Here is a 27855-nt window from a genome sequence, read left to right on the forward strand (position 1 = left end):
AAAGATGCAGTCAAATTCTTTAAAAACCCTTACATCCTCAAGTATAGAAAGTTTTTTCAACTTCAAAACAAATTCTTCACAAAAATCCACAAAAAGTTTACACAGATTTTAACAGTAACATTGATGAATCAAAAATCAAAGTGGATAATTTTAATTCCAAGTATTCCTGAAATGTATAAACCCCAAATTTCTCTGAAATGCTCATCATTTATGCTAAATTGCACCAGATTTTAAGGAAACTTGCGTACATGTTATCCATGCTTTACATTAAAATTTTGTTGATTATTTGGGTCACTCCCCAGTTATGAAGATAACCTTGACATTATGACCTAGATTAAAGTGGTGCTGGAAAAGTACAGCAGGTCAGGCAGCATCCGAGGCAGCTGCCTGACCTGCTGTGCTTTTCTAGCACCATGCTAATCTAGACTCTGATCTCCAGTATCTGCAGTCTTCACTTTTGCCCTTGACATTATGATGCTGCTACTGTACCTGCTGGCTTTTACATTCTACCACAAACTGAGGGTCCTAGCAAATTTCAGGGATGTGATGCCTTCAGTGTTTTACTGCAAGTCAGATCAAGGAAGTTCTAAACCATAATACTGATGAAGGGTGAGCTCAGTAAGTGAGCTCAGTAAGTAATGACATCCAAGGATATAACATTACATCATGCATATCAGAAAAAATCCAGATCACTGCCTGGTCAATATCAGTCAAGTTTTAATACAGGCCCTTACATTTTCTTTGCTTTTGTGTGATAGAGAGGGAAGGGAGCACAGAAAGAGAAACACGTTAACGAAGGTCCATATTCCAAACTTGCTTTCTGCTCATCACATTTGAAACGTGCACGTAAATATCAAGATAGGATCACATTTTTATGAAATGCATTTCATGTATGATGCCATGATATGAACAATTATTGGACCATGCTTAAAAAATGATTAATCATTCAGGAATGAAACATATTCTAGAGGCTCAAAGATCCCTATAAAAGCAACCTCAAAGCATTTAGAATTTCATTTTCAGCAAATGCAATTTTAGTGCCATTCCAAAGAACTAATTCTTCCTATAATTTACCTTAATAATAAATTTTAATTAATAATAAACTTTCATTGGTAGTTTTGCATTTGGAGCGAGAGTAAAATAATTACTGATTAATTTATTTAACCGTTAGCTGGGTTGGTTAAAGTTACATTGGAAAAACATTTTGGTTTTACTGCATTTAGAGGAGGTAAAAAATGCTGTTTCATCTTTGATTCTTAGCTGTTCAGATGAACCATGTTAGATCATGACAGTTGTTAGATTAAAATTAATAATCTGTTAAACCTCACTCTTCCATCAGAATGCAATCACAGAAAAACAAAAGCATTAACTGGGCAGAATGAACAAGAATAGACACCAACACAAAAGGACTATGCATAAATAGGACTCCATACAATAACCAACCAACACTTCTCAATATGCAACTTAATTTCCTGTATGTGGCATTCAGCTAGATTTTGTTTTTATTCACTATTATTCATCTATTGCTGAGCCATCATTCATTGCCCAGAAGTAGTTAACAGTCGAAAAGTGTGGCACTGGAAAAAGCACAGCAGATCAGGCAGCACCCAAGTAGCAGGACAGTCAACATTTCGGGCAAAAGCCTTTCACCAAGAATGTGAAGGGGGAAGGGACTTGAGAGACATATAGGGTGGGGGTGGTGCTGGGGCAAGGTAGATGTGATGGCGATAGACGAATGCAGGTAGGAGATAAGTGTGATAGGTTAGTGGGGAGGAAGATGGACAGGTAGGTCAGGTCAAGACTTTGGTGCTAAGTTGGAGGGATGAGGAGATTTGGAAACTGTTGAAGTCAATGTTGATTCTGTGAGGTTGTACGGTCCCAAAGCAGAAGATAAGAAGTTAACAGTCAACCACTGTGATGTGGGTCTAGGGATGTGGAGGCCATACCAGGTAATGACAGTGCAGGGGAGAGAGAGCGAGAGAGAGAGAGAGAGAGAGAGAGCGCAAGCGAGAGAGAGCGAGAAAGAGAGAGCGAGAACCTGCACAGTTTGAATTCGTGTATCGTTGGACATCGGAGTGCATCTGGGAAAATTAACAAACAGTGAAATTCACAACTAATCTTGGAGGAACTGTTGGGCAAAGTTCACAACACAGAATCAGATAAGTTAATCGTTGTTTTAAGTCTGTCCAAGAGAAAGGCTGCAGAGTGAGTACAGTGGATTCTTTCTTGATGATATGTTTTTGGAGATAAGTCTCTTGATTAAACTTAAAATATAAGCCAATAGACAATAGGTGCAGGAGAAGGCCATTCAGCCCTTCGAGCCTGCACCGCCATTCAATATAATCATGGCTGATCATCCTTAATCAGTATCCTGTTCCTGCCTTATCTCCATAACCCTTGATTCCACTATGTTTGAGAGCTCTATCCAACTCCTTCTTAAATGAATACAGAGAGTGGGCCTCCACTGCCCTCTGGGGCAGAGCATTCCACACAGCCACCACTCTCTGGGTGAAGAAGTTTCTCCTGAGCTCTGTCCTAAATGGTCTACCCCGTATATTTAAGCTGTGTCCTCTGGTTCGGCACTCACCCATCAGTGGAAATATGTTTCCTACTGCCAGAGTGTCCAATCCTTTCATAATCTTATACGTCTCAATCAGATCCCCTCTCAATCTTCGAAACTCAAGGGTATACAAACCCAGTCGCTTCAGTCTTTCAGTGTAAGGTAATCCTGCCATTCCAGGAATTGACCTCGTGAATCTACGCTGCACCCCCTCAATAACCAGAATGTCTTTTCTCAAATTTGGAGACCAGAACTGCACACAGTACTCCAGGTGTGGTCTCACCAGGGCCTTGTACAGCTGCAGAAGCACCTCTTTGCTTCTATACTCAATTCCTCTTGTTATGAAGGCCAGCATGCTATTAGCCTTCTTCACTACCAGCTGTACCTGCATGCTTGCCTTCATTGACTGGTGTACAAGAACACCCAGATCTCTCTGTACTGCCCCTTTACATAAATTGATTCCATTGAGGTAGTAGTCTGCCTTCCTGTTCTTGCTACCAAAGTGGATAACCATACATTTATCCACATTAAACTGCATCTGCCATGCATCTGCCCACTCACCTAACTTGTCCAGGTCACCCTGTAATCTCCTAACATCCTCATCACTTTTCACTCTGCCACCCAGCTTTGTATCATCAGCAGATTTGCTAATGTTATTGCTGATACCATCTTCTATATCATTAAATATATTGTAAAAAGCTGTGGTGCCAGCACGGATCCCTGCGGTACCCCACTGGGTCACTGCCTGCCATTCCGAAATGGAGCCGTTTATCACTACCCTTTGTTTCCTATTAGCCAACCAATTTTCAATCCAATCTAGTACTTTGCCCCCAATACCATGCGCCCTAATTTTACTCACTAACCTCCTGTGTGGGACTTTATCAAAAGCTTTCTGAAAGTCCAGGTACACTACATCTACTGGATTTCCCTCGTCCAACTTCATAGTTACATCCTCAAAAAATTCAAGAAGATTAGTCAAGCATGATCTTCCCTTCATAAATCCATGCTGACTCTGTCCTATCCTGTTACTACTATCCAGATGTGCAGTAATTTCATCCTTTATAATAGACTCCAGCATCTTTCCACCACTGAGGTCAGACTAACTGATCTATAATTACCTGCTTTCTCTCGCCCACCTTTCTTAAAAAGTGGTATAACATTAGCCACCCTCCAATCCTCAGGAACCGACCCCGAATCCATTGAACTCTGGAAAATAATCACCAACGCATCCACGATTTCCCGAGCCACCTCCTTCAGTACCCTGGGATGCAGACCATCAGGCCCCGGAGACTTATCAACCTTCAGACCTAACAGCCTCGCCAACACCAAATCCTGGCAAATATAAATTCCCTTAAGTTCAGGTCCTTCAGCCACTGTTACCTCAGGGAGATTGCTTGTGTCTTCCCCAGTGAACACAGGTCTGAAGTACCCATTTAATTCCTCTACCATTTCTTTGTTCCTAGTAATATATTCCCCTGTTTCTGTCTTCAAGGGCCCAATTTTTGTCCTAACCATTTTTTTGCCTTGCACATACCTAAAAAAGCTTTTACTATCCTCCTTAATATTCTTGGCCAGTTTACCTTCATACCTCATTTTTCCTCTGCGTATTTCCTTCTTAGTAATCCTCTGTTGCTCTTTAAAAGCTTCCCAGTCCTCAGTTTTCCAAATTATCTTAGCTATGTTATACTTTTTCTCTTTTAACTTTATATGTTTCTTTACTTCCCTCGTCAGCCACAGCCGCCCATGCCTCCTCCTGGGATCTTTCTTCCTTTTAGGAATGAACTGATCCTGCAACTTCTGCATTATACATGGAAATATCCGCCATTGTTCCTCCACGGTCATCCCTGCTAAGGTATTGCAGCATTGAACTTTGGCCAGCTCCTCCCACATAGCTCCATAATTCCCTTTATTCAACAGAAATACTGTCACTTCCGACTGTACCCTCTCCCTCTCAAATTGCAGATTGAAGCTTATTGTATTATGGTCACTACTTCCCAATGGCTCCTTCACTTCGAGGTCTCTGACCAATTCTGGTTCGTTACACAATACCAGATCCAGAATTGCCTTCTCCCTGGTCGGCTCCAGCACCAGCTGCTCTAAGAATCCATCTCTGAGGCACTCCACAAAGTCTCTTTCTTGTGGCCCAATACCATCCTGATTCTCCCAGTCTACCTGCATGTTAAAATCCCCCATAACAACTGTAGTGACATCTTTGTGACAGGCCAATTTCAGCTCCTGATTTAACTTACATCCGACATCCAGACTACTGTTTGGGGGCCTGTAGATGACTCCCAAGAGGGTCTTTTTACCCCTGGTATTTCGAAGCTCTATCCACACTGACTCTACATCTCCTGACTCTACTTCCCCCCGCGCAAGGGACTGAATATCATCCCTTACCAACAAGGCCGCCCCACCCCCTCTGCCCGTCAGTCTGTCCTTATGATAGCACGTGTATCCTTGAATATTCATTTCCCAGACCCTGTCCACTTGAAGCCACGTCTCAGTTATCCCCACAATATCGTATCTGCCAATTTCCAAAAGAGCCTCAAGCTCATCCATCTTATGTCTAATGCTTCATGCATTCATGTATAGTATTTTTAATTTGTTACTGCTCTCACCCTTCCCATCAACCCTTATTTCACTCAACCTTACAGCATGATGCCTTTCTGAGTTTTCTGCCTCATTAATACAGTTGTCTTTCTTGACCTCTTGTTCTAACTTTCCCTTCAATTTCCTTTTTAAACATCCAGCTTGTCCCCTCCCCCCCGCTACTTAGTTTAAATGTAGCGGTGTTGCAGTAGAAAACCTGCCTGCCAGAATACTGGTCCTTAACCTATTAAGGTGCAAGCCGTCTCTCTTGTAGAATTTATGCTTACCACAAAATATACCCCAGTGATCCAAGAACTTAAATCCTTGCTTCCTGCACCAGTTCCCCAACCACACGTTCAAGTCCATTATCTCCCTGTTTCTGGCCACACTCGCCCGAGGAACTGGAAGCAAACCGGAGATAACCACCTTGGACGTCCTGCTTTTCAGCCTTCTTCCTAGTTCTCCGAAGTCTCGCTGTAGTATGTTCCTCCTCTTCTTCCCGACATCATTTGTGCCGACATGTACCACCACCTCTGGCACTTCACCCTCATCCTCGAGGATTTCCTGCACTCTGTCCGCGATGTCTTTCACTCTAGCACCAGGAAAGCAACACACCATCCTTAAATCCCGTCTCCTGCCACAAAAACCCCGGTCAGTTCCTCTCACGATGGAGTCCCCTATTACCACAGCTCTGTGCAATGTCCGACTCTTCCGCTCTGCCTCTGCGGCAACTTTTGATTGACAAACTTGGCCGCCTTGCGAACTGGCAGTGTCATCAGTCTCTGCTTCCAAAAGCTTCAACTTGTTCCTGACAGGTACTTCTCCCGCGGTCTCTTGCACCTGTCTCCTCTCTGCCTTCCTCATCATTTGCTCTCTTCTGCTCTCTTCTGGCATGATTGGTGTAATAACATCGCTGAAGGTCTTGTCCAGAAAGATCTCGTTTTCTCGGAGGAGCCTAAGGTCTTCGAGTTCTTTCGTCAGTGCTGCAATATGCTCAGTCAATTGCTGAATGTGCACACACTTTCCACACATATACGAGCCAGACACACCAGAGTCGTTGACCTCCCACATCAAGCATGTAGCGCACTGAACCAGCTGGGCAGTCATGTCTTCACCCTCTTCAACTGTGGTGTAATCACTTCACTCAACCTCCATGTCAACGAGTCCTGAGCTGAAGCCTCACTCTTCGATCTAAACTTCCTTAGACCCTCTTTGTGGCACGTCTGTGGATTCTTAATTAAGGTTGGAGGAGGAGGAAGGGAGGGAGACCCTACTTTGTAGGACCTGGGGTTTAGAACACACCCACTCTAATAGTAATCACTTACCTTCCCGACCGGCTTTGCGCTCCGTCTGAACTTCCGCTCAGCTCCCGCCGCTCTCTGTTGTGAAAAGCGGGAGCCATAGCTATTAATTTAACTTGGGGCAGTGTTTGTAGAGGAATAAGACCGTGTTATTTTCTGGGTCTGTAGATTGTGAAGGAGCAAAAATGGCCTTTGCAGTGATATGTACTTCTTGTCAAATGTGGGAGTTTAAAGAGAGTTAAATGGTTACTGCGGATTATATCTGCCATAAATGCTCTTGGATGCGAATCTTATCAAATCGAGTGGATCGGTTGGAGAGACAGATAGAAGTGATGAGGAATTTGCAATAGCAACAGTATGTGATGGATGGCAGTTATAGGAAGGGGGGAACGTCTAAGATACAGTCACATAGATGGGTTAACTCCAGGAAGGGTAAGAGAGGTAGGCAGCTAGTGCAGGAATCTTTTGTGGACATACCCATTTCAAACAGGTATGCTGTTTTGGAAAATGTAGGGGGTGATGGATTCTCAGGGGAGCGTAGCACGAACAGCCAAGTTTCTGGTATTGAGACTGGCTCTGATGCAACAAGCAGTACGTCGGCTTCCAAGAAATCAATTGTGTTAGGGGATTCTGTAGTCAGAGGTACAGACAGACGTTTCTGTGACCAGCAGAGAAAAGCAGAATGGTGTGTTGTTTCCTTGGTGCCAGGATCAAGGATGTCTCAGAGACGGTGCAGAATGTTGTCACGGGGGAGAGGGGCCAACATAAGGTCATTGTCCACATTGGAATCAATGACATTGGAAGGGAAAAGGTTGAGACTCTGAAGGGAGATTACAGAGAGTTAGGCAGAAATTTAAAAAGGAGGTCCTCAAGGGTAGTAATATCTGGATTACTCCCAGTGCTACGAGCTAGTGAGGACAGGAATAAGAGGATAGAGCAGATGAATGCTGAAGAGCTAGTGTGTGGGAGAAGGATTCAAATTTTTGGATCATTAGAATCTCTTTTGGTGTAGAAGTGACCTGTACAAGAAGGACAGATTCCACCTAAATTGGAAGGGGACTAATATACTGGCAGATAAATTTGCTAGAACTGCTTGGGAGGATTTAAACTAGTAAGGTGGGGGAGGTGGGACCCAGGGAGATAGTGAGGAAAGAGATTGATCTGAGACGGGTACAGCTGAGAAGAGAAGTGAGTCAAACAGTCAGGCAGACAGGGACAAGGTAGGACTAATAAATTAACTGCATTTAATTCAACACAAGGGGGCTAACAGGGAAGGCAGATGACCTCAGAGCATGATTAGGAACATGGGACTGAGATATCATAGCAATTATGGAAACATGGTTCAGGGATGGGCAGGACTGGCAGCTTAATGTTCCAAGATACAAATGCTACAGGAAAGATAGAAAGGGAGGCGAGAGAGGAGGGGGAGTGGCATTTTTGATAAGGGATAGCATTGCAGCTGCGCTGAGGGAGGATATTCCTGGAAATATATCCAGTGAAGTTATTTGGGTGGAGCTGAAAAATAAGAAAGGGATGATCACCTGATTGGGATTGTATTATAGACCCCCCCCCAATAGTCAGAGGGAAATTGAGAAACAAACTTGTAAGGAGATCTCAGTCAACTGTAAGAATAATAGGGCAGTTATGGTAGGGGATTTTAACTTTCCAAACATCGACTGGGACTGCCATAGTGTTAAAGGTTTAGATGGAGAGAAATTTGTTAAGTGTGTACAAGACAATTTTCTGATTCAGTATGTGGATATACCTACTAGAGAAGGTGCAAAACTTGACCTACTCTTGGGAAATAAGGCAGGGCAGGTGACTGAGGTATCAGTGGGGGAGCACTTTGGGGCTAGCGACCATAATTCTATTTGTTTTAAAATAGTGATGGAAAAGGGTAGACCAGATCTAAAAGTTGAACTTCTAAATTGGAGAAAGGCCAATTTTGATGCTATTAGGCAAGAACTTTCGAAAGCTGATTGGAGGCAGATGTTCACAGGTAAAGGGACGGCTGGAAAATGGGAAGCCTTCAGAAATTAGATAACAAGAATTCAGGGAAAGTATATTCCTGTCAGGGTGAAAGGGAAGGCTGGTAGGTATAGGGAATGCTGGATGTCTAAAGGAATTGAGGGTTTGGTTAAGAAAAAGAAGGAAGCATATGTCAGGTATAGACAGGATAGATCGAGTGAATCCTTAGAATAATATAAAGAAAGTAGGAGTATACTTAAGAGGAAAATCAGGAGGGCAAAACGGGGACATGAGATAGCTTTGACAAATAGAATTAAGGAGAATCCAAAGGGTTTTTACAAATATATTAAGGACAAAAGGGTAACTAGGGAGAGAGTAGAGCCCCTTAAAGATCAGCAAGGCGGCCTTTGTGTGGAGCCTCAGAAAATGGGGGGGATACTAAATGAATATTTTGCATCAGTATTCACTGTGGAAAAGGATATGGAAGATATAGACAGTAGGGAAATAGATGGTGACATCTTGCAAAATGTCCAGATTACAGAGGAGGAAGTGCTGGATGTCTTGAAATGGTTAAAGGTGGATAAATCCCCAGGACCTGATCAGGGGTACCCGAGAACTCTGTGGGAAGCTAGAGAAGTGATTGTTGGGCCTTTGCAGAGATATTTGTATTATCGATAGTCACAGGTGAGGTGCTGGAAGACTGGAGGTTGGCAAACGTGGTGCCACTGTTTAAGAAGGGCAGTAAAGACAAGCCAGGGAACTATAGATCGGTGAGCCTGACCTCAGTGGTGGGCAAGTTGTTGGAGGGAATCCTGAGGGACAAGATGCACATGTATTTGGAAAGGCAAGGACTGATTCGGGATAGTCAACATGGCTTTGTGCGTGGGAAATCATGTCTCACAAACTTGATTGAGTTTTTTGAAGAAGTAACAAAGAAGATTAATGAGGGCAGAGCAGTAGATGTCATCTATATGGACTTCTGTAAGGCGGTCAACAAGGTTCCCCATGGGAGGCTGATTAGCAAGGTTAGATCTCATGGAATACAGGGAGAACTAGCCATTTGGATACAGAACTGGCTCAAAAGTACAAGACGGAGGGTGGTGATGGAAGGTTATTTTTCAGACTGGAGGCCTGTGACCAGTGGAGTGCCACAAGGATCAGTGCTGGGCCCTCTACCTTTTGTCATTTACATAAATGATTTGAATGCGAACATAAGAGGTACAGTTAGTAAGTTTGCAGATGACACCAAAATTGGAGGTGTAGTGGACAGCGAAGAGGGTTACCTCAGATTACAACAGGATCTGGACCAGATGGGCCAATGTGCTGAGAAGTGGCAGATGGAGTTTAATTCATTTCAATGCAAGGTGCTGCATTTTGCAAAAGCAAATCTTAGCAAGACTTATACACTTAATTGTAAGGTCCTAGGGAGTTTTGCTGAACAAAGAGTGCAGGTTCATAGCTCCTTGAAAGTGGAGTCGCAGGTAGATAGGATAGTGAAGAAGGCGTTTGGTATGCTTCCCTTTATTGGTCAGAGTATTGAGTACAGGAGTTGGGAGGTCATGTTGCGGCTGTACAGGACATTGGTTCGGCCACTGTTGGAATACTGCGTGCAATTCTGGTCTCCTTCCTATCGGAAAGATGTTGTGAAACTTGAAAGGGTTCAGAAAAGATTTACAAGGATGTTGCCAGAGTTGGAGGATCTGAGTTACAGGGAGAGGCTGAACAGGCTGGGGCTGTTTTCCCTGGAGCATCAGAGGCTGAGGGGTGACCTTATAGAGGTTTACAAAATTATGAGGGGCATGGATACGATAAATAGACCAAGTCTTTTGTCTGGGATCGGGGAGTCCAGAACTAGCGGGCATAGGTTTAGGGTGAGAGGGGAAAGATATAAAAGAGACCTATGGGGCAACGTTCTCACGCAGGGGGTGGTATGTGTATGGAATGAGCTGCCAGAGGATGTGGTGGAGGCTGATACAATTGCAACATTTAAGAGGCATTTGGATGGGTATATGAATAGGAAGGGTTTGGAGGGAAATGGGCCGGGTGCTGGCAGGTAAGACTAGATTGGGTTGGGATATCTGGTCGGCATGGACGGGTTGGATCGAAGGGTCTGTTTCCATGCTGTACATCTCTCTGGTTCTATGACTCTATGACAGGTTTTCTTCTCGAAAGGATATTAGCGAATTCACATGCATTTTTCCAACAACCAGCAATGATTTCATAGTCATCATTTGACCCTTAACTCCAGATTCTTTTTTGAATTTTGAATCTGCTGTGATAGGATTTGAATCCAGGACCGCAGAGGATGAGCTGAGTTTCTGGATTAATAGTTCAGCGATAACACTACCAGGCCTTTACCTCCCCATGTGAACAACCTAGTTTAACACATGCCATATCTGACCCATTTAAACTCAGCATATCTAACAATTTAGAGCAGATAATCAAAGATAACCTAATTTTTGATTCCACTATTTGCCAAAGATTTAACCGTAAACAAGAACAACAAAACCAACGGGCTCCGAATCTTGAAGGCTGTTTGTATTATACCATGGAAACAATAAATTTAGAATGTAAGATCAGTGTAAAATTTTATTCTGATACATTCTCCAGCAAAATAATTCCTTAAAAATGTGAAGCGTTAATAGAAAAATGATTTTGTGGATTCTATATTGTTATACAGAATCTATAGCTCTATATTGTTATATTTCAGACATGATTGATTCTGCTGTACAACTAAAAATCAAAAACTCAAACTTACCTGTTGAACCAATAGACCAAGTGACATTTAAATTGAAATTGTTCGACGCATTGATGGACAAGTCAAGATCTTTATTTGTCTGCACAAACAAAAAGTTATAAGTTACTTTAAGAAACCTTTAATACTAAAACATTCTTTTTTTTTCAAAAATGTGGGTCTTCGAGAGACTTCTATGAAAGTATAAAACAAAAACTCAAACTGGTAATGTCTTAAGGGTCATAACTAAATCAGCAAGTGCAATCAATATTATATACCATTATTTACCTAAATCACAAATTGTAATTTGTAAATTCTAATGAAAAACTTGTTTTAATACAAGTTACCAGTAACAAACTTACAACCAGATAATCTGAATTCACATTTAAATTTAGCAGTAATCCTTTGTAAAAATTAAATTTATGGCTTGTTGCACATACAGATCACAAGCCAAAATTCAGAAGCAGCAGATTCTGTATATTTGAAAATAAAAACATCAAGAATACAAATATAAACACTTCTAACTATGCAAATTCAACAATGTTTTCATAACAAAAAACGACTAATACTTCATATGAACAGTATCAGACATGTACTCGCCCCACAAAACTGTTAGTTGCTCAGGTACTAGATTTCATACACCCTTGAGCTGGGGTGTTCATCTCCAGCACAAAGAAATGAGGGAGTTAAACATATCTCCAATGTGTGGGCATGACAAAGAGCAGCGCTTTAGTTGGGGGACTGGTGACAGGGGGTGGGGGAGGTGAAAGGGAAATATATATTTCATGTGAATGCAATTTATCTGAGTTGGGTCCTTACGTTTAATTCAAATGGTTAATTTAAGCCTTTTTGAGCCATAAAGTAAAGTAACCTAATTTTGTAAAAACATAAGCTAAAACCCAATTAAAATGGAGTTAGAAGAGGAATAGAATTGCTGCCCAAAATGTAAACTGAACCTTGTGTCACAATCATTTGAAAGCAAACAAAGACTCAAGGAAAAGCTACCAATAGCAAGAATGTGCAAATCTCTTTGTATGTAAGGGGTGGCACAATGGCTAGCACTGCTGCCTCACAGCACCAGGGTCCCAGGTTTGATTCCAGCCTTGGCGACTGTATGTGTGGAGTTTGCACATTCTCCCTGTTTCTGCGTAGGTTTCCTCCCACAGTCCAAAGATGTGCAGGTCAGGTGAATTGGCCACGCTAAATTGCCCACAGTGCAAGGTGCATTAGTCAGAGGGAAATGAGTAGAGGCGGGTTACTCTTCAGAGGGTCAGTGTGGACTGGTTGGGTCAAAGGACCTGTTTCCACACTGTAGGGAATCTAATCTAAAACACAAATCACCTTTGCTCACCAACATTTAGAAGTATCACGCTTTGATAAAATGCAATGTAATTTTCAGGAACTCAGAAAGAACACCCCATTTTACTATGTTCCCTTAGATAATCAGTAATTAAACTCAATGACGACAAGCTCTGTCAACTTAATAATGACTCTTGTAATCTTAAAGGAACTCACCTACATTTTACCTGTAGAATTACACATTGTATGTAGAGTCAGAGAGACAGAGATGTACAGGATGGAAACAGACCCTTTGGTCCTACTCATCCATGCTGGTCACATATCCAAACCTAATCTAGTCCTATTTGCCAGCACTTGGCCAATAACTCTCTAAACACTTCCTATTCATATACCCATCCAGATACCTTTTAAATGTTGTAATTGTACCAACCTCCACCACTTCCTCTGCCAAGTTATTCCACACACAGACCTTAGCACCTTTTTGTCCCTTAGCACCTTTTTATATCTTTTCCCTCTCACCCTAAACCTATGCCCTCTAGTTCTGGACTCCACTACCCCAGGGAATTGATCTTGTCTGTTTATCCTATCTTTGTCCCTCATGATTTTATAAACCTCTGTAAGGTCACCCCTCAGCCTCTGACACTCGAGGGAAAACAGCCCCAGTCTCTCCCTATAGCTCAAACTCTCCAACCATGGCAACATCCATGTAAATCTTTTCTGTACCTTTTCAAGATTCACAACATTCTTCCAATAAAAGGGAGACCAGAATTGCATGCAATATTCCAAAAGTGGCCTAACCAATGTCCTGGACAGCCACAACTTAACCAAAGTGAGGACTGTAGATGCTGGAGTTCAGAATCGAGAGTATTGTGTTGGAAAAGCACAGCCGGTCAGGCAGCATCTAAAGATCAGAAGAATCGACATTTTGGGCATTAACCCTTCCTCAGATTCCTCGGATGTTGCCTGATGTGCTGAGCTTTTCCAACACTATACTCTACTCCCAACTCCTATCCCAATAAAGGAAAGCATACTAAATGCCTTCTTCACTATCCTAACTATTTGCCACTCCAAGGAACTATGAACCTGCACTCCAAGGTCTCTTTGTCCAGCAAGACTCCCTAGCACCTTATCCTTACGTGTATAAGATCTGCTCTGATATGCCTTTCCAAAATTCAGCATCTCACATTTAACTAAATTAAACTCCACCTGCCATTCCTCAGCCCATTGGCCCATCTGATCAAGATCCTATCGTAATTTGAGATAACCTTCTTCACTGTTGAGAGTGTGGCGTTGGAAAAGCACAGCAGGCCAGGCAGCATTTGAGGAGCAGGAAAATCAACATATCGGGCATAAGCCCTTCATCAGGAACAGCAGTCCTCATTTTCTCCTAGTAACCTTCTTCGCTGTCCACTACACCTCCAATTTTGGTGTCATCTGCAAACTTACCTCTCCTATCCCTCTCTATGTTCATATCCAAATCATTTATATAAATGATGAAAAGCAGTGGACCCAGCACCAATCCTTGTGACTTAGAATAATCATTGATTTTATAAGACAGCATATCACCACCATGAGAAACAAAGGAGATCCATGTACAGAACAACCTCGATTATCTGAACAAGACAGGCGGTGAGTATTTTGTTCGGATAACCGATTGATTGTTCGGATAATCGATTGATTGTTTTGTTTCTGTAAATCTTACACTTGCAATGTTACAATTTATTAAAAATGCATAATAATCTTGAACACAAGAAACAAATTCTTGGTGCGTTCTTTCTCACGAGCAGCTGAAGATTTTCATTAGGTGGGATCTACAAAGCACAATTACTCTCCAATTTCTTCTGGTGGTCATGACCCTGAGACCCTGCAATATTGACATCTGAACACGAGATGCACAACATGTGCAATAAAGCATTATTTACCATCTTTTCTCAGCTTATGAATCAGTACTCCTTCAGGTAGAGCAACACTTAGTAAAAGCACTGCGGATTGTAGTGTAGCCTATATAGCACACTTTAATCTTCACCACCAAGACTGACTCACTAATATTACCATAATATATCCAACAGTTGCTTAGCAGCAACTGAGGAGGAATCTGAAAGGAGTCAGCTCAGTCACGAGTGACTGCACAGGAGCAAATAAAAGGGAGACAAACTCTAATGAAGCAATATTTTGAGAAGGGCTGTTTTGTAGCTGAAGTGCTGCTGGGGGTTTAAATGTGGGCTTTGTTGAATACTGCCCTTCAGTGAGGAGGGCAAATAGCAAGGACAAGGTAAAGGACAAGGTAAAGTTAAGGACAAGGTAAAATTCCATTCTTTGTCTTACTGTGAAAGGTCACAGATGGCAGTTAGGGTAGTGGCATGCCAAATATGGGAGATCAAGGAAAACAGTCTCGTGTCCCTGATTATTATGTCTGCAGCTCCTCATGGACCACCTGTTTCCGCTGGAGCAGCAATTGGACAAACTGAGTATAGAAAGAGCAGAGCATGTGATAGACGCTACTTACAGTGATGTGGACACACCACAGGTTCAGTCAGGCAGATGGGTGACTACCAGGAGACGTAGGCAGGTAGTGCAGGTGTCTCCTGTTGCTATTCCTTGTTCAAACAGGTATATCATTTTGGATACTGTTGAGGGGGTAGCGTCTCAAGAGAGTACAACATCAGCAGCCAGGCCTTTAGCACCATGAATGGCTCTACTGTAGGCCAGGTTTGGGCAAAGTCCAAGCGATCATTAGTACAGAATCCCGATAGTGTGGAAACAGGCCATTTGGCCCAACAGGTCCACACCGACCCTTTGAAGGGTAACGCACACAGACCATTCCCCTACATTTACCCCTGACTCATACACCTTACCTACACAACCCTGAACCTTGTGGGCAATTTAGCATGGCCAATTCACCTAATCTGTACACCTTTGGATTGTGGGAGGAAACTGGAGCACCCGAAGGAAACCCACGTAGGCACGGGGAGATTGTGCAAATTCCATGCAGACAGTTGCCTGAGGCTGGAACCGAACCCGGGTCCATGGCATTATGAGGCAACAGTGCTGAGCCACCATGCCGCTCCACGGGGGATAGGGGACTTGTTAGTTAGGGGCACAGACAGCTGTTTCTCTGGCTGCGATTGAGACTCTAAGATGGTGTGTTGCCTCCCTGGCCCAGAGTTGAAAAAGTTACTGAGCAGTTGCATGAAATTCTTAAGAGGGAAGGTGAGCAGCCAGAGGGCATTGTACACATTGGTACCAACAACATTGGTAGGAAAAAGGATAAGACTCTGAAGAGTGATTATAGGGAGCTAGGCACAAAGTTAAAATGCAAAACCTCAAGGGTAGTAATTTCTCGACTACTTCCACTTCCATGTGTTAGCGAGAGTAGGAATAGTAGAATTTGACACATGAATGCCTGGCTTGGAGCTGATGCAGGGATACAAATTCTTAGACCATTGGGATATGTTCTGGGGCAGAAGTGACTTGTACAAGAGGGACGGGTTGCACCTGAACTGGAGAGGGACCAATACATTTATTCAAGCCACCCAGGAGGATTTAAACTAGTCTGGCAGAGGAGTTGGATCTAAAGCAGTAGGGAGTCAAAAGAGAAGGTTGAGGACAGTACAGAAGTTAATGAGAACAATTTAAATCATAGAAGCTGTGTTGGTAATGCTAGTACTAGACAGGGCAGGCAAGAGCACAGCAGGAAGCAAGTGAAGTCTGGATTAAACTGCATTTATTTCAAAGCAAGAGGCCTGACAGTTAAAACACAAAATCTTGGGGCATGGATAGGTATGAGACACTGGGATATTGCAGAAACATGGTTGAGAGAGGCACAGGCATGGCATCACAATGTTCCAGAGTACAGATAGTATAGGAAGGATAGAAGGGAGGTGGGGCGGGGGCAGTTGCATTTTTGATCCAGGAGAACATCACAGCAGTACGGAGAGAGGACATTCTTGAGGGTTTGCCCCCTGTGTCAAATTAGTAGAACTGATAAATAATTTTGATAGCATTGTACTATAGGCACCCCCAATAGCTAGTGAAAGATTGAGGGGGAAATATGACAGGAGATCGCAAATAGCTACAAGAGTAACAGGATTGTAATAGTAGGAGATTTTAATTTCCTAACATTGACTGGAACTGCAATAGTGTTAAGGGTTTGATGGAGCTTAAGAAATTTGTTAAGTGTGTTCACGAAGAATTTCTCATGCAGCATGCCCTATGATTCTCTATTCTAATAATACCAGAGAAAGGGCAAAACTTGACCTACTCTTGGGAAATAAGGCAGGGCAAGTGAAAGAAATGTTACTAAGTGACCAAAATTGCATTCGTTTTGAAATAGCTATGGAAAAGGATAGTTGAAGTTCTAAATTGGAGCAAGACCAATATTGATGGTCTTAGAAATAATCTTTCAAGAGTTAATTCGTGGAGGCTATTTGCAGGCAGAGGGATGTTTGATAAATAGGAGACTTTCAAAAGTCAGTTCATAAGTGTTCAGGTTCAACATGTTCCCGCTAGAGTGGAGGGAAGGCTGCCAGGAGTAGGGAACCCTGAACGATTGAGGCCCTGGTTAAGAAAAAGAAGGAAACAAAAGACATGTATAGGCAGCTGGAATCAAGTGAGTTCCTTGAGCACAGAAGTGGTCAAAGTACACTTAGAGAAATCAGGAGGGCTAAAAGGGGACATGGATGGCTTTGGGAAAGGAAATCCAAAGGGATTCTACAAGTATATGAAGGGCATAAAAGAGTAACTAGGGAGAGAACAGGGCCTCTTAAATATCACCAAGGTCATCTATGTGCAAAGCCACAAGTGATGGATGAGATTGTAAATGAATATTTTTCATCAGTATTTATGTTGGGAAAGACATTGATGACTTGATGACTTGAAGAGAATCCATACGACAGAAGAGGTTGTGCTAGAAGTCTTAAAATGAAGTTAAGGTAGATAAATCCCTGGGACCTGATAAAATCAGAACTTTGTGGGAGGCTGGGGAGGAAAGTATGGGGTCCCTTACAAAGACACTCATATCATCGGCAGCCACAGGTGAAACACCCAAAGTTTGGAGGGTGGCTAATATTTTACCATTATTTAAGGAAGGGCACAGGGAAATGCCTGGATACTATAGGCCAATGATCCTAAAGTCTGTGGTGGATAAGTTGTGAGAAAGGATTCTGAGATTCAGGATCTATAGGCAGCTCCATTTTGCCAGAGCGGTGAGGAGAGAAGGAGGAGTGAAGCGAGGGCTACCAGGAAGGGTAAGTTTTCCCGATTAAAAAGGGACTTACCTCGAGTAGGTAAGGGCTTAATTTATATTTGGGCAATGGTTAAACCCGAGATACTACATGTGTAGTATCTCCCTCCCACCACCACCACCCCCTCCTCTAATCAGAAGAAAAAGACCCTGTAAGGTAAGGCTTTCATTTCTTATCTTTCTTCATTTATTTAAGTGCATTATTTGGTTTTAGCTAGTTCATATAAAGCGAAGCTTACAATGGCAGGGGACCTCAGACCCGTGGCATGTGACTCTTGCTTGATGTGGGAGCTTAGGAACGTATCTGACGTTCTTGATTCTTACACTTGCAAGAAGAGTGTTCAGCTGCAGCTGTTGTTTGACCGCATGACGACTCTGGAGCTGCAGATGGACTCACTGTGGAGCATCCGCGATGCTAAGGAGGTCGTGGATAGCACGTTTAGTGAACTGGTCACACCGCAGGTTAGGATTGCTGAGGTAGACAGTGAATGGATGACCAAGACAGAAAAAGAGTAGGAAGGCAGTCCAGGTGTCCTCTGCGATCATCTCTCTCCAAAACAGGTATACCATTTTGGATACTGTTGGGGGAGATGTCTCACCAGGGGAGGGCAGCAGTTGTCAAGATCATGGCACCGTGGCGGGCACTGCTGTTCATAAGGGCAGGAAAAAGGCTCTTAGGGCCATAGTCATAGAGGATTCTATTGTGAGGGGAGTAGATAGGCGGTTCTGTGGCCGAAAACGGGACTCCCGGATGGTTTGATGCCTCTCAGGTGCTCGGGTCAGGGATGTCACTGATCGGCTGCAGAGCATTCTAAAAGGGGAGGGTGAACAGCCAGTTGTCTTGGTGCATATAGGCACCAACAATATAAGTAGAAAGCGAGATGAGGTCCTGAAAGAAGAATTCAGGGAGCTAGAACAGAGGTTAAAGGGGAGAACCTCAAAGGTAGTGATCTCGGGATTACTACCAGTGCCACGTGCCAGCCAGTGTAGAAATTAAAAAATAGGCAGGATGAACACGTGGCTTGAGAGATGGTGTCGGAGGGAGGGCTTCAGATTTGTTGGACATTGGGACCGGTTCTGGGGAAGGTGGGGCTATTACAAAAGGGACGGTCTTCAAATGAACCAAACTGGAACCAATGTCCTTGGGGGAGTTTTTGAAACTGCTGTTGGGGAGGTTTTAAACTAATATGGCAGGGGATTGGGAACCAGAAGAGAAAACAAGTAGGCAGTGAGGTGGAGACTGGAGACTATAAGAATTATGAAGATAGCATTAATAAAGGGAAGAATAGGCAGAGAGCAGGTGAGCACAAAAGAACCGGTGGCCTGAAATGCATCTACTTTAATGCAAGGAGTATAGTGTGTAAGGCAGATGAACTTAGGACTTGGATTGGTGCCTGCGAGTATGACATCATTGCCATCACAGAGACTTGGTTGAAGGAGGGCATGATGATTGGTAACTAAATGTTCCAGGATGCAGACTCTTCAGACAGGGCAGGGAGGGAAGTAAAAGAGGGGTGGAGTTGCATTGCTGGTCAGGGACGATATCACGGCTGTGCTAAAGGAGGACACTATGGCAGTCTTGGATAGTGAGGTATTATGGGTGGAGCTGAGAAATAAGAAGGGTGTAGTTGCATTGTTGGGGCTGTATTACAGACCTCCCAACAGTGAGCGTGAGGTAGAAGAATAAATAGGTAAATAGATTATGAATATATGTAGAGGCAATAGGGTAGTGGTGATGGGAGATTTCAATTTTCCCAATATTGACTGGGATACACTTAGTGTCAGAGGTCTGGATGGAGAAGAATTTGTACGTAGCATCCAGGAGAGTTTTCTAGAGCAGTATGTCAATAGTCCGATGAGGGAAGGGGCCATATTGGACTTTGTACTGGGGAGCGAGCCAGGACAAGTGGTAGGAGTTGCGGTGGGGGATTTCTTTGGGAACAGTGACCACAATTCTGTAAGTTTTAGAATACTCATAGATAAAGAAGAGAGTGGTCCTAACGGAAGACTACTAAGCTGGGCCAAGGCCAATTATATCAAAATTAAGCAGGATCTGGGAAATGTGGATTGGACACAACTATTTGAAGGGATGTCCACATTTGAGATGTGGGAGGCTTTGAAAGATAGGTTAAAGATAGTGCAGGATAGGCATGTCCCATTGAAGGGCAAGATATGTGAACCGTGGATGATAAGAGAAATTGTACGACTAGCCAAGAGGAAAAGGGAAGCGTACATAAGGTCCAGGCAGCTAAGAACAGAACGGGCCCTGGAGGAATATCGGAAGAGTAGGACAGGTCTTAAACAATGAATCAAGCAGGCTAAAAGGGGTCATGAAAAAGCTTTAGCAAGCAGAATTAAGGAAAATCCCAAAGCATTTTATTCTTATATAAGAAGCAAGCGGGTAACTAGAGAAAGAATTGGTTCACTATAAGATAATGAAGAAAGGCTGTGTGCTGAACCTGAGAGAATGGGTGAGAATCTGAATGATTACTTTGCATCAGTGCTCACTGAGGAGAGGAACATGATGAATCTTGAGATTAGAGATAGAAGTTTGATTAGTCTGGATCACGTTGGCATAAGTAGAGAATATGTGTTGGGTAGGCTAGAGGTTATTAAGGTGGACAAATCCCCAGGACCAGATGGGATCTATCCCAGGTTGCTGAGGGAGGCGAGAGAGGAAATAGCTGCAGCCCTGACAGATATGTTTGAGGCATCTTTAAATACAGGTGACGTGCCTGAGAACTAGAAGGTTGCTTATGTCGTTCCCCTGTACAAGAAGGATAGTAGGGATATTCCAGGTAACTACAAACCAGTGAGCCTGACTTTGGTGGTGGGAAAGTTGCTGGAGAGGGTACTGAGAGATAGTATCTATTTATATTTAGAAAAGAATGAGCTTATCAGTGATAGGCAACATGGTTTCGTGCGGGAAATCGTGCCTTACCAACTTAATAGAGTTCTTCGAGGAAGTGACCAAGTTGTTAGATGAAGGAAGGGCTGTTGATGTCATATACATGGACTTTAGTAAGGCTTTGATAAAGTTCCCCATTGTAGACTAATGGAGAAAGTGAAGTCACATGGTGTGCAGGATGTTCTAGCTAGGTGGATAAAGGACTGGTTGAGCAACAGGAGACAGAGAGTAGTAGTTGAAGGGAGTTTCTCGAAATGGAGGAAGATGATCAGTGGTGTTCCACAGGGATCAGTATTGGAGCCACTGTTGTTTGTAATATACATAAATGATCTAGAAGAGGGTACTGTTGGTATGATTAGCAAGTTTGCAGATGATACAAAGATTGGTGGAGTAGCAGAAAGTATAAGGGACTGTCAGAGAATACAGGAGGATATAGATAGACTGGAGAATTGAGCGAAAAAGTGGCAGATGGCTTTCAATCCAGACAAATGTGAGGTGATGCATTTAGACAAGTTTAATTTTAGAGCGAATTATACAATGAATGGAAGAGCCTTGGGAAAAGTTGATGGGCAGAGAGATCTGGGAATGTAGGTCCATTGTACCCTGAAGGTTGCTGCATAGGTGGATAGAGTGGTCAAGAAGGCATATAGTATGCTTGCCTTCATTGGACAGGGTATTGAGTATAAGAGCTGGCAAGTCATGTTAAAATTGTACAAAACATTGGTTCGGCCGCATTTAGAATACTGTGTAGAGTTCTGGTCGCCACATTACTAAAAGGATGTGGACGCATTGGAGAGGGTGCAGAGAAGGTTTACGAGGATGTTGCCTGGTATGGAAGGTGCTAGCTATGAAGAGAGATTGGGTAGGTTAAGTTTATTTTCACTAGAAAAAAGGAGATTGAGGGGGGACCTGATTGAGGTTTACAAAATCATAAAGGGTATAGACAGGGTGGATAGAGACAAGCTTTTTCCAAGGGTGAAGGATTCAATAACGAGAGGTCATGCTTTCAAAGTGAGAGGTGGAAAGTTTAAGGGGGATACACGTGGCAAGTACTTCACACAGAAAGTGGTGGGCGTTTGGAATATGTTGCCAGCAGAGGTGGTAGAGGTAGGTACGGTAGATTCATTTAAGATGCGTCTGGTCAGATGCATGGGTAGGTGGGGAGCAGAGGGATACAAATGTTTAGGAATTGACTGACAGGTTTAGACAGTACATTTGGATCGGCTCAGGCTTGGAGGGCCGAAGGGCCTGTTCCTGGGCTGTTAATTTTCTTTGTTCTTTGTTCATTTGAAGAGGCAAGGATTCATTTGGGATAGTCAGCATGACTATGTGTGAGAAATCATGTCTCTCAAACTTGATTGAGTTTTTTGAAGGGGCGGCCAAGAAAATAGATGAGGGCAGTGGAGTAGACATTGTATACATGGACTTTAACAAGGTATTTGATAAGTTACTGCATTGTGGGTTGTTGAGTAAAGTTAAGTCTCACAAGATCTAGGGAGAGCTAGTCAACTGGATTGAAAATTGGCTTGAAGGTAGAAGACAGAGGGTGGTGGTGAACGGTCATTTTGCAAATTGGATGTTGTGACCAGTAGTGTGCAACAGGGATTGGTGCATGATCCACTGTTGTTCATCATTTATACAAAAGATTTGGATGCGAATTTAGGAGGTACATTTAGTACATTTGCAGATGACACCAAGATTGGGGGTATAGTGGACAGTGAAGGAGGTTATCTGGGAATACAGCGAGATGTTGATCAAGTGGGCCAGTGGGCTGAGGAATAGCAGATGGGGTTCAATTTAGATAAATACCATGTGCTGCATTTTGGTAGGTGAAGCCAGTGCAGGACCTAAACAAATTAATAGTAGTGCCCTGGTGAGTATTACAGAACAGAGACCTAGTGGGTACACGTTCATAGCTCCTTAAAATTGGAGTAGGTTGACAGGGTAGTGAAGAACATGCTCGCTTTCATCAGTCAGAGTACTGAGTATAGGAGTAGGACATCTTGTTGCAGCTGTACAAGACGTCGGTAAGTCCACATTTAAAGTACGGCATATAGTTGTGGTTGTCATATTATAGAAAGGACATAATTAAACTTAATGAGTGCAGAAAAAAAACTCAGATGCTAAATGGACAGGAAGATTTCATTTATAAGGAGAGGCTGGATAAGCTGGCACCTTTTCCCTGGCATGGAGAAGGCTGAGGAGTTACGTTATAGAGGTCTATAAAATCATGAGAGGTATAGATAAGATAGCTAGCCACAGCTTTTCCCCATGGGAGGTGAGTCTAAAACTAGAGGGAGTGGGTTTAAAGTGAGAGGGGAGAGATATAAGAAGGGTCCAGAGGGGCAATTTCTTTGCACAGAGTCTGGAATGGGCTGCCACAGGTAGTGGTGGAGGCAAATAAAATTTGTCATTTAAGAAACATTTGGACAAATACATGGATGGGATGGGTATAAAGGGATATGGACCAAGGCAAATGGGACTTGATTAGTTTTGAAAACTGGTTGCATGGACAATTTGGGCAAAGGGCCTGCATTCACCCAGTAAACCACTGTAATTCGAACACCATGCTAGCCAAGTCCTAAAGGACATGCCTGCCAAACTGGCTGTGTCAGGTTGTGAAAAAAACAAATGAGAGAGGGTACAAATGACTTGAAACCATGCTCCCTATTTATCCATCACATATCTTCTCTCTATGACAGCATTGATAGGATTCACCACTAGGTAGTCCTCCTGTACTGTTATAAAGACCTGCCATTTTGGTAAATGGGATTAAACAAAATAAATCCAGGAGCCTAAACCTGGGCACCAATAAGGCATTGTCGAACATTAGCTGCAGAATTACATTCCTCACTATCTATAACCTAATGTGCCAGCATATTTGTTCAAAACAGAGGGCCAACCCAAAAAAAGCACTGAATAGCATGCCAGAAAAAGCAGCAGGTACACTTAAAAATTATACAAACTTGATGAAATTACAACACAGGATAAAGCTATTCTAAAACAACAGAAGCAGAACAACGTAGACAAAGCTAAATGATCTAACAACCAGTAGATTATAATAATGTTCTGCAGTACTGGCACATCCAATCTTAAATTAATCAGCTATTTGGAGAAAGCAGCTACCTACCAACATTGCTGCACTCAATGTGAACAGATTGAGTGCAAAGAAGTGGCCACAATCATCCAAAGCTAGAATCGCCACATAGGTGATTCACTCTGACCAGAATCTAATATCCCCACTGTGACCAAATTCAACCTTGAACCAAATCAATTGAATCCATGATAGGTCTACACATTAGCACTATGGGAGCATCTTCACCATGTAGACTGTAGCAATGCTTTTTTTTAAATTTGTGGGACTTGGGCATCACTGGCTGGGCCAACATTTATTGCCCGACCTTAGTTGTCCTTAAGGTGGTAGTCAGTTGCACTCTTAAATGCTGTAATCCATGTGCATTAGGTGGACCCAAAAATGCCGATAGGGAGGGATTTGACATTTTATGATAATTAGCAGGAGGTTTCCTCACCCATATTTGAGATGATGCCTTGAGACTTCATGGTGTCCGGAGTCAATGTTGAGGACTCACAGGACGACATACCACTCTCTGCCACGTCTGCTGTCCCTGTCCTGCTGGTGAGTCAGGACATATCAAGGGATGGTGATGGTATCTGAGACAGTGTCATTAAGGTATGATTCCATGAGTATTACTGTAGCAGACTGTTACTTGACTAGTGCGTCAAAAGCACTTCCAGTGCTGAAATTAGCCTCCAGCTGTCAGTAAGGAAGAATTTGCAACGTAAACAGGGCTGTTTTTTTGTCCCATTGTTTGAATAATTAATGATGGTTTCATGGTCATTATTAAACGCTTAATTCCAGATTTTTGTTTTGTGAATTCAAATTCTACCATCTGCCATGACCGGATATGAATACGGGTGCCCAAAATATTAGCTGGGTCTCTGGATTAAAGATTTAACAATAACATCACTAAACTATCATCCCATGATGACAAAAAAAAACAGAAAACTGTGGATGCTGGAAATCAGAAATAAAAACAGAAATTGCTAGAAAAACAGGGCTGGAAATATCTGTGGAGAGAAAGCAGAGTTAATGTTCTGGGTCTAATCATTCTTCTTCAGAATGCTTCTTTCAAAACGTTGGTCAACACCATCTTTTCAGAGTCAGCTGGTGATAGGCAATCAATTTTGCGAGTGATGCCCATTTCCAGTGTAAGAATTGAAAAACATTTTACAATATACCTACTTGGTTATCTCAGTTGGCTGGATGGCTGGTTTATAATACAGAATGTCACAAACAATGTGGGTTCAATCCCTGCACTAGCTCTAGTCATTATGAAGAGCTCTCCATTTAAACCTTGCCCCTTGCCTGAGCTATGGTGACCCTTGTGTTAAACTACCAGCAGTCATCTCTAATTAGAGCAAACCTCTTTCTTTGGTGGGGGAGAAGGTCTGTTTGTTCAGTTGGCTGGACAGCTGGTTTGCAATGCAAAGTGATGCCAACAGCATAGGATCAATTTTATTGGTTATTATGAAGAATTCTAATTCTCAATCCTTCCCCATGCCTGAGGTGTAGTGACCCTCAGGTTCAACTATCACCAGTTGTCTGCCTCTACTGAAAGAGGGTAGCCATATGGATGGATAGGACAAAGATAACTTTACCTTTTAAATACATGTATCATCCAGTGTAATGTCAACAAAAATAGTATTTTGAAACTATAATAAAAATCATGGCAAGTGAAACCAAGGTTGATTTAAAAAGTGGTTCATTGTGGATACCCTAATGGCTATGTTATAGCAAGGATATCTATTTGGATATAGGTATTATGCTTCTTGAGCTTTTCAAATGTTTCCACACTGAATACAAATAGCTACAGCTCCAGTCTGAACAGCCAAACAGGTCTCTTAAAATTAGTAATTAGGAAAAACATGGACAGAGTTAACGACACAGTGCAATTAAGAGATTAACTTTCAGAACTAATATCATAATGGACCTCCTTCTACACTTTCAACCTAAAGTAATTAGAATTAAACCACAAGAAAAATATTTTATGTCCCTTCACTTGCATTTTTGAATTGCATCAGTTCATTAAGCCAGATTACCTTGATAGTATTGAAATGTCACTTCAACTCATGCATATTATGTATTAGAAGCAATTTTGTCCTGTCCTAGAATTTATTGTTTGTAAAGCATAAAAATGGTTAAAACAACAAAAAATGAATTACTGTCCCCTGGAATTGGTCTAAATACAGTTACTTGGATATTCAATACAGCAAAAACATCAGGCATTCGAGATTTATACTATTTTCAGCAGAACCAAAAAAATCATACATTTCCACAGTCACTTTTCACTTGTAAAATCTTTACAAATCAACAGTTGAGGAGCTATATAAAAGAATAGACGTTAATGGTAAATGCTATCAGCAGAAAACAATTCAAACAAAACCCATGCAAATAAGGCACTGACTCAGGGTGAAGTAATATAAGGTGTAATCAAAATGTTGGATGTCGTCAAGGTCTGAAGTTTTGAACTCAGTATTCAGTCTTTCACAATATGGTGCCTATCCTGAAAATGAGGTGATATTCAAAGAGTCACAGAGATACACAATACAGAAAAAGACCCTTCAGTCCAGCCTGGTATCAGAGAGTCATAGATAGAATCATTGAGATGTACACCACGAAACAGACCCTTCAGTCCAATTCGTCCATGCCAATCAGATATCCCAACCCAGCACCAGGCCCATATCCCTCCAAATCCTTCCTATTCATATACCCATCCAGATGCCTTTTAAACGTTGCAACTGTACCAGCCTCCACCACTTCCTCTGGTCTCTCATTCCATGGACGCATCACCCTCTGCGTGAAAAGGTTGCCTCATAGGTCTCTTTTATATATTTCACCTCTCACCCTAAACCTATACCCTCTAGTTCTGAACTCCCCCAACCCAGGGGAGTGACTTTAACTATTTATCCTATCCATGCCCCTCATGATAAACTTCTATAAGGTCACCCCTCAGCCTCTGATGCTCCAGGGAAAACAGCCCCAGCCTGTTCAACCTCTCCCTGTAGCTCAAATCCTCCAACCTTGGCAACATCTTTGTAAATCTTTTCTGAACCATTTCAAGTTCACAACGTCTTTCCAATAGGAAGGAGACCAGAATTGCATGCTATATTCTAGAAGTGGCCAAAACGAATGTGCTGTACAGCCACAACATGACCTCCCAACTCCTATACTCTGACTAATAAAGGGTAGCATACCAAATGCCTTCTTCACTATCTTATCTACCTGCACTTCTACCTTCATAGGAATTATGAATCTGCACTCCAAAGTCTCTTTGTACAGCAACACTCCCTAGGACCTTACCATTAAGTTATGGTAGGGGATTTTAACTTTCCAAACGTCGATTGGGACTGCCATAGTGTTTAAGGTTTGGTGGAGAGGAATTTCTTAAGTATGTACAAGACAATTTTCTGATTCAGTATGTGGATGTACCTACTAGAGAAGGTGCAAAACTTGACCTACTCTTGGGAAATAAGGCAGGGCAGGTGACTGAGGTGTCAGTGGGGGAGCACTTTGGGGCCAGCGACCATAATTCTATTCGTTTTAAAATCGGAATGGAAAAGAACAGACCAGATCTAAAAGTTGAAGTTCTAAATTGGAGAAAGGCCAATATTGATGGTATTAGGCAAAAACTTTTGAAAGTTGATTGGAGGCAGATGTTCGCAGGTAAAGGGACGGTTGGAAAATGGGAAGCCTTCAGAAATTAGATAATGAGAATCTAGAGAAAGTATATTCCTGTTAGGGTGAAAGGAAAGGCTGGTTGGTAGAGTGAATGCTGCATGTCTAAAGAAATTGAGGGTTTGGTTAAGAAAAAGGAGGAAGTATATGTAAGGTATAGACAGGATAGATCGAGTGAATCCTTAGAATAGTATAAAGGAAGTAGGAGTATACTTAAGAGGGAAATGAGGAGGGCAAAAAGGGGACATGAGATAGCTTGGCAAATAGAATTAAGGAGAATCCAAAGGGTTTTTACAAATACATAAAGGACAAAAGGGTAACTAGGGAGACAATAGGGTCCCTCAAAAATCAGCAATGCGGCCTTTGTATGGAGCCTCAGAAAATGGGGGAGATGCTAAATGAGTATTTTGCATCAGTATTTAATGTGGAAAAGGATATGGAAGATATAGACTGTAGGGAAATAGATGGTGACATCTTACAAAATGCCCAGATTACAG

General features: G+C 42.4%; 1 protein-coding gene across 1 annotated transcript in view; it reads right to left on the bottom strand.

Moving 5' to 3' along the window:
- Positions 1–27855, bottom strand: part of atrnl1b (attractin like 1b) — a 947890-nt gene that overhangs the window by 508986 nt on the left and 411049 nt on the right. The window contains exon 23 of the mRNA XM_043712811.2: positions 11177–11255. Within this exon, the coding sequence (XP_043568746.1) occupies positions 11177–11255 (79 nt within the window). The remainder of the gene's footprint in view (positions 1–11176; positions 11256–27855) is intronic.

Source organism: Chiloscyllium plagiosum, unplaced genomic scaffold, assembly GCF_037043375.1.
Source record: "Chiloscyllium plagiosum isolate Xiang-an unplaced genomic scaffold, Cpla_swu_hap1 HiC_scaffold_22, whole genome shotgun sequence".
NCBI lineage: Eukaryota > Metazoa > Chordata > Chondrichthyes > Orectolobiformes > Hemiscylliidae > Chiloscyllium > Chiloscyllium plagiosum.